General features: G+C 51.0%; 1 protein-coding gene across 1 annotated transcript in view; it reads right to left on the bottom strand.

Moving 5' to 3' along the window:
* Nucleotides 1-6,459: 6,459 nt before the first annotated feature.
* Nucleotides 6,460-7,940, bottom strand: part of Myo15a (myosin XVA) — a 56,289-nt gene continuing 54,808 nt past the window's right edge. Inside the window, 1 exon segment of the mRNA XM_051167524.1 lies at nt 6,460-6,561. Within this exon segment, the coding sequence (XP_051023481.1) occupies nt 6,460-6,561 (102 nt within the window).

Below are 7,940 nucleotides of genomic sequence, written 5' to 3'. Positions count from 1 at the left end.
GGGGTGGGGGGTGGGGGGGCTTTGAGGGGCCAGGAAGGGGGTCGAACCTCAGCAGCGGCCGGTCATGCAGCACAAGCGACGGAGCGCGCTTCCTCCTCCTCCCCCTTCTCCACGGCCCGAGGAGCAAGGGCGCCGGCAGCGCCTCATGCCGCGGAGGACTTCGGCGAAGACTCGCCCAGACTCTTGGGTCGGACCCTCAGACGTCCCGACCGGCCCGCACTTTAAAGCTCTCCTCACGACGTCACCGCCTGCCCGCCCGACCTCCGACAGCGCCGCTCCTTAGCGGGCTTCTCGGCGCGCATGCGCAGCGCTGGCGGCCACGAGACTCCACGTACACGGAGCATGCGCGTGCGTGCCAACCCCGGTCAGCGAAGAGGCCGGCGCATGCGCACACGAGGCCCGCTCCGCCGTCCGCCGCCCTTCTCTCCCCCCCCCCCCCGCTCCCCCCACCCCACCCGCCGAAGGCTTCGAGAGAACCGCTCTCAAAACAACAATTTGCCTTTACGCCAAAGCCGCCTCCGGGGCCGAAGGACTCCACCCGCTGCAGTGTGCTCGCGGTGCTGCCCTGCCGCCCCGTGGCATCGCGCGGATGCCCGCAGGCCCCTCAGCTTCCAGGGCACAATCCTCGGGAATCACCACAACCCAGTCCGCCCGGTGACCGCCCCCTTTGGCGCTTCCACTTTCTTAATTGGACTGGCGGCCACGCGTTGGGCAAACATAGACCGGAGTTTCCCCGAGTCGGTTGGTAAATCGTGCCTGTCAATCAACTAGTCTCCTTGGCTACTGCGTCCATCACTTAATTAGCTTCGGGCAGCAGCTCGAGGACCCCTGAAGGGTGAATGGGTGGCCAAATAAGTGCCTGAATGGAGTTTTCGGCGGAGGAAAGCCCTCGGGACTCCCGCGAAGCTTCGGAAACAGTAGGAAAGTTTTCAAATTGCGGGCTGGAGAGCATCGGACCCAAACTGCGGAGCAAGCCAGGACAGCAACAGAAGCTCGAGGCGCGCACTCGGGGCACCCCACACCCTATTCCCCCACCGCCATCGTTTCTCAGAGCGGACGTTCCACAAGTCACGTCCCGGGACTGCCCACCGGGCGCGCGGCGCGCACTCGCGGGGACGCGCACGAGCGTATCTTGTCTGGCCGAGGGTGGGCGCTGTCATGGGGGGGGGGCGGGGCGACAAAAAGGCCCTCTTGCCTGAAGAGCACAACACGGATTAGCCCAAATTGGGTATCTTAGACAGTTAAAAAAAAATTTGAACAGAGAGGTGTGAAGTGCGCCTGCAGCCTCAGCGCTCTGGAGGCAGAGGTTGGAGGATAGCTCCCAAGTTAGAGACCTGCATAGGCTACATTACTGGCCTCTGACTCAAAAACCACAACAACCCCAAGGGGGTAAAATCCTGGAGCAAGCACGCCTTTAAATCCCAAAACTTGGGCGGCAGAGGCAGGTGGATCTCTGTGAGTTCGAGTCCAGGGCAGCTAAGGCTACGCAAAAAAAAAAAAAAAAAAAAAAAAAAAAAAAAAATTCTGTCTCAAGAAACAAAACATCATAAATGGTTGGGAGCCACCATGTGTTGCTGGAAATTGAACTCAGGACTTCTAGAAGAGCAGCCAGTGCTCTTAATCCTCTTAATCGCTGAGCCATCTCTCCAGCCCTCAACAAAACGAAAAATCCTGAAGCAGCGATGAGGCCTGAACAAAGGTGTGGCCAAGCTGGAGGCCCCTGGGCACTCCAGCAAGTAGATTGCTGCTCTGGACCTCCTCACGACGAGCCCTGAGGGATTCCCAGTGCCTTTTCCATTCTTTGGTACTCTGTCAGATTTTCAAACATCCCTGTCTTTCCTGGCCTTCGCCCATGCCCTCTGTCACCTGTGATGCCTGTCCCCCTACAGGGCCTTTTGTTCAGTTCCCCTCTTTGTCTTGAAGCCATCCCAGATTCTGGTGTGTAAAACCAGGAATCCGTATTTACCTCAAGGGTGCTTGTGAGGATGCCGCGGAAGGATTGCTGATACGAGCTTCTGACCTCAGTTTTTTAAAATCTGTAAACCGAGGGTGGCACGGCAGTCTCTGTTGGAGAGTGGGGATCGTGTGATGACTTAGCAAAGTCTGTGCGATGGGAAGCCAGGCCACTAGGGATCCAGGCCACCCTCTCTCCCATGCAGCAGGCAGAAGAAAGGGAAATGGGACAGGCACACTGGGGATTCCTGGTGCAGTCCATTGACCCAGGTGAGAGACAGAGGGTGGAAGGGCAGCTGTGAAAGGTGGACTAGAGGGCCTGGCCAGCTGACCTGGACTTTGGTGGAGTCCTGCCCGATCTGTACTGTGTCAACACCTGCTGGGTCTCTTACCTGGGCAATAGGTAGTTTGGCTCTTCAGAAGCTCTGCTCTCTAAGCATCTGATCTGCCTTTCACAGCTGCGTGGTGGGAGCTCTTTATCACCACACCCAGAAGCACTTAGTAGCTACCCCAAGGACCTCATCTCTGCTCACCTATGCAAAAATGTGACCCTGCATGAGTGTGGTGCATACCTTTAAACCCAGCAGTGTGTGTGTGTGTGTGTGTGTGTCTCAGAGTTCAAGGCCAGCTAGGGCTACATAGAGAGAATCTGTCTCAGAAAAACAAGAAAAAAAGCAACTCTTCTATAGGTGGACTCTCCAGTCCCAAGTAACTGTACTGTGTTTCCTCCTTGACTATGCTTTTGAGTCAGGCCCAGATACTATGGGGGAAAGCCAGGCTGCCTGGGTTGGACTTCACAAGGCTACATGCACAAGTCCAATACTGTTAGCACTCCAGCAGCAAGTTCCCTATTATACCAGCATCATTGGAGTGCTTTAAGAATTACAGAGTTGCCAGGCATGGTGGCACACACCTTTAATCCCATCACTCGGGAGGCAGAGGCAGGTGGATCGCTGTGAGTTCGAGGCTAGCCTGGTCTACAAAGTGAGTACAGGATAGCCAAGGCTACACAAAAAAACCCTGTCTCAAAAAACAAACAAACAAAAAATTACAGAGTTATTAAAGAGTTAGTATTTGCAAGGGGTCTGACACTGTAATGTTTGTTCGTTCGTTTGTTTTGAGACAAGGCCTTTCTGTGTAGCTGAGGGTACCTTTGAGTAGATCTTCCTGCCTTTGCCTTTAGGAAAACTTGCTTGTATGTATTCATGTTCATGTGTGTGCAGTGCATTTGTGTGTAGGTACATTGGGGCATGCATATTCAAGGCCAACCTCAGGGGTTATTATGGAGTGCTGACTGACATATTTTGAGGCAGGGTCTTCTATTGGCCTGGAACTTGCTAAGTAGGCTTAGGCTGGTCTGAGACTCCTGTCTCTGCCTTCCCAGCTGCAGAATACAATTGTCCACTTTTTTAAAAAAAACCTGATTCTAGGGATTGAAACCTCAGGTTTACCAATTGAACCTTCTCCCAAGCTCCTAGAGTTACCTTTTTTTTTTTTTTTTTTTTTTTTTGGTTTTTCAAGACAGGGTTTCTTTGTGTGTATCCCTCGCTGTCCTCGACTCACTCTGTAGACCAGGCTGGCCTCGAACTCACAGGGATCCACCAGTGTCTGCCTCTTGAGAGCTGGGATTATAGGCAGTGCTACCACGCCCAGCTCTAGAATTACCTGTTAAGACAGTGTGGGGCTGGAGAGATGCCTGCTACAGAAACATGAAGATTAGGGTTCAGATCCCGAGCACCGATGTAAAAAAGCTGGATGCTGCATGTCTGTGACCTGGGCAGGGGGGCAGTAGGGCCTTGGTCAATGGTTTATGGAGACAGATGGCTGGGGTTCATTGGCCAGACCGTCTAGTTGAGTTGGTGAACTCCAGGTTAAATGAGAGACCATGTATCACACCATTAGCATGGAGAAAAACCAAGGAGGACCTTGACATTGACATCTGGCCTACACACACACACACACACACACACACACACACACACACGTCCTCACATGCACACACAAGTACACATACACAAAACAACAGCACCGTATGTCCATTCCCTAACACCCATTTCCGGCCTCTGCTGAGAGCGTTAACGAACACTTAGAATGCACTTATCCCAAGCAAAGACTCAGAGGGCGAGCTACCACACAACCAGTGAGCAAACAAGCGGAGTTTGAACACAGGCCTCTCTGGCCTTCAACCACCCAGACACGGTACCCTTAGGAGGCTGCTGAGCCTGAGCAGGAGAGAGCTAGAGGTGTACATCAACCTCAAATTAGGGCCAGCCAAGTCCCTTGTCCACAGGGGGAGTGGAGGCAGCAGAGAGGTCATTTTGGTTATTTCAGTATCCTGAATTATGATGCATCCTACTGTGCTTGCCTGAGCCCCAAGCCTTTGGGAATTTATTGCTTTAATCTTCCATGCTGCCCAGATATTCCTCCTTTATTGTCCCACACTGGGCCTCACGTCACCTGTGCCTGGTCTCAGTACCCTGGCTAGGGGTGTTGAGGGAATGAAGAAACAACGGACACACACACACAGTAAAGCTCAGGTCTGGTGGGATTATCAAGGATTATTTATGTAATGTTAGCAGGTGAGACAATCTGATCATAAGCCTTTTGTATTTTTAGGATGTCCTGACATAATTGGACCATATCCTTGCTATCATTATCGTGGGTCCAAACACCAAGGAAGTGAATCCCAGTTCCCAACTAAATTCTCATTTTAAGGAGCTGTTATCACACATCTGTGTTGGTAATCTATGTGACATATTAACTCCTGTCTAAATTGAAGACCTGTAGCCCACCCCCAAATTGTTGAATGAGTCTCCGAGGACTCAAAGTGAAAGGAGTCATCAGTCATTGGTATAAACAAGTTTGGGAGAATTTGACCAAACGAGTGGCCTAGGCATGTGCGTCCTGTAGGTTTTTGTTTTTTCGATACAGGGTTTCTCTGTAGCCTTGGCTGTCCTGGACTCAGAAAAATCTGCCTGCCTCTGCCTCCCAAGTGCTGGGATTAAAGGCATGTGCCACCATGCCCAGGGAGATTACCGTAATTTCTATAATAGCATGGTATTATGATGAATATTTTGTGAATAAACCGATCATATGCAGGCACATCTGTGGACATCCTTATTGCCGAGCACGTCATAGTCCACTCGCTGTTCCTCTGATGCTAAGCTGCCCTTGCCAGTTCCCAAACCTTGTGTCTTCTACCAGCCCCACAGCACCAGCACTTCCCATCCACATTTATTCATTTTATTTATTTTTAATTTTAATTTTTTTATGTGTATAAGTATCTTGCCTGCACATATGTCTGTATCACATGTGTGCCTGGTACCCCTGGACAACAAAGCCCATGATGGAACTAGAGTTACAAATGGTTGTGAGGCGAAATGTGGGTGTTAGGAATTGAACCCACATCCCCTAGAAGAGCAGACAATGCTCTTAACTGCTGACTCATCTCCCCAGCACCATTTCCCCCCCAGACACAGTCTTGCTAAGTAGCCTGGGTTGGCTTTGAACTCAGCAATCCTTCTGACTCAGCCTCTGGAGTACTGAGATTACAGGTGTACACCATCCTACCCAGTGCTTCTTCATTTACCCTTTCACTTCTATGGCAAGTATTTTTAAAGGGTCTGTTCTGCATTAGCCATCTTTTTAGGCTAGACACTCCATCTTTAACTCCAGCAGGAAACTATAGTTTCCTCTAGAATGTCCATCCTAACCCTCTATTTCCATCTATTCTTAGCAAACTTTACTCATTCTTGGAAAGCCAGTCACAATGTATCAATCTCTGGGAAGCTCTTTTCCAGCCTCTCTAGCCCTCACCCCCTGAAATAGAACATCTCTCTCTACTGTCCCACTCTTGTGCCTTGGGTGGTCCATCCTGTGATGAAAGCTGGGGTTGGGGCTACCGAAAAGATTGTAGAGTGGGGGACAAGGGTCCTTAGGGAGGGGTAAGGGCAGATGTGTCTGCTGGAAATGCTGTTCATAGAGTGAGTCTGGTACATCTGTGTCTCTGCCTCCTCTCTCAAGCTTGCTTTTCAGCCACTGAGCAGCTCCACAAAGGACATGGCTCCCAGGAATACCTCTTATTTGCAAAGAAATGACCAAGGATCAGAGGCCCAGGCTGAGGGTACCTGATAAAAACACATGGAATGCTGGGGTGTGAAGCTGGGGCAGATTTGAGTATCAAGCCCCAAGAAACCAGAGGTAGGCCCCAGTGCTTTAGACTACTGGTGTGGGGACTCCCTGTCAAGGGCAGCTGTCAGGGCAGGGTCTGCCTTCTGGAGGGCCTGTGGTCCAGCTTTTAAAAATTACTTCTGCCAAGTAGCCCTTGGCTGTATCATGATTTCATCCCAGCTCCAGATAGGTTCTTAAGTTTTTTCCTGTCTCCTTGGGTCTCCTCCAAGGTTCTGGCCCTAGTCTAGGGTCACTGGTCCAGAGAGGCCCAGCAACTACCCTTAGGCCATGGAGCAAATATTCTGGCAGGAAGCCTCAAAAAGAAGGTAGGCCATGTCAGAGCAATGTGATCTCACTGGGGGGCAGTGTGAGCCTCTCTTCCCGAGCACTGAGCATGCTCTCCACATGTACAGCCACCACACGACACAGCTCCAGACCCTGCAGAATAGGGGACACAAAATAGTCAATCAGTCCATCTGTGTCTATGTCTGTCTGTCTGTCTCTGGTTTTTTAGAGACAGTGTTTTGGGAACTTGCTTTGTAGATAAGGCTCACGTCAACCACACAGAGATCTGCCTGCCTCTGCCTCCCCAGTGCTTGGATTAAAGGTGTGTACCACCACTGCACAGCCTAGGATTTTATTACATGGAAATCCTTTAGATTTAAAAAATAGTCTGGGGCTGGAGAGATGGCTCAGAGGTTAAGAGCACTGACTGTTCTTCCAGAGGTCCTGAGTTCAATTCCCAGCAACCACATGGTGCCTCACATCCATCTGTAATGAGAGCTGGTGGCAGGCAGGCACACATGTGGGCAGAATACTGTATAAATAATAAATAAATAGTCTGTACTAGAAAGATAGTTCAGCAGTTGGGAAGGCTTACTGCTTTTCCAGAGGACCTGGGTTCGATTCCCAGCACCTACATGGCAGCTCACAACGCTACCACACTGGGAAACCACCACCAATTGCCTCTTATAGAGATCAAGTCTCCTGTGCACCCCTCCCAGTATGGATCATGGTTATGCAGAGAGAGTTTTACAGATCTGAGATTGTGGTGAGAGCCAGTATACAGGGAACTCAGTCACACTTGTTAAAGCATGCTGTAAGAGACGCTCAATGGCTGTGTGCTGAATGAAGGGATAAGAAAAAGACTGTATCTCTTCACCCATACAGGACAGAGGCCAGAGCTTCTTCAAAGGAGGGGACTGCAAGGAACTGAAGAAGCCAAGAAGATTCTCATCCGACCATTTGTGCACCTGTCTCCTCACTCTCTCATCCATCCAGCTACCCATCTATTCACCCACCCAGCCCACCCATTCATATACATACCAACCTAGCAAGCACACACTGAATACCTACTATGTGCTGGGCACTATGCTTTTGAGGTGGTGCAGATAAGATGGATAGGACCCTGTCCTCCTGCAGCTGATGCTCCAGTGGGAAAGCAGGCAACAAGCAAGCAAATGCATGAATGAAGTGCAAGGTGGCATGCTGAGGGTCACAGAAGCAGAGTTGGCAAGTCATCAGGAAGAGGGCCAAGGGAGGCTTTTGCCAAGAGGGGCCCTTAGGATGAAACCCAAACAAAGCAAGGGAGAAAGCCTGTGAGGAGTCAAGGGAGAAAGAACATTTCATGTAGAGAGAACAGTGTGTACAAAGGGTCTAGCTAGAGTAGGGAGGGGAGCTGTAAGAGGCAAGGAAGGTGGAGTGATTGATGGGGGGAGGGCGGGGCAGGGGGGAGGAGAGGCTGCAGATTGGATGGAAGGATAGTGGAGTCAGAGGAGCCATGGAGGAAGCCTAGGGCTCAGGCTAGGGCAGGAAGG

This window comes from Acomys russatus, chromosome 25 (assembly GCF_903995435.1).
Source record: "Acomys russatus chromosome 25, mAcoRus1.1, whole genome shotgun sequence".
Taxonomy (NCBI): domain Eukaryota; kingdom Metazoa; phylum Chordata; class Mammalia; order Rodentia; family Muridae; genus Acomys; species Acomys russatus.
The sequence above is the reverse complement of the archived record's forward strand: the minus strand, read 5'-3'. Positions and strand labels throughout refer to the sequence as shown.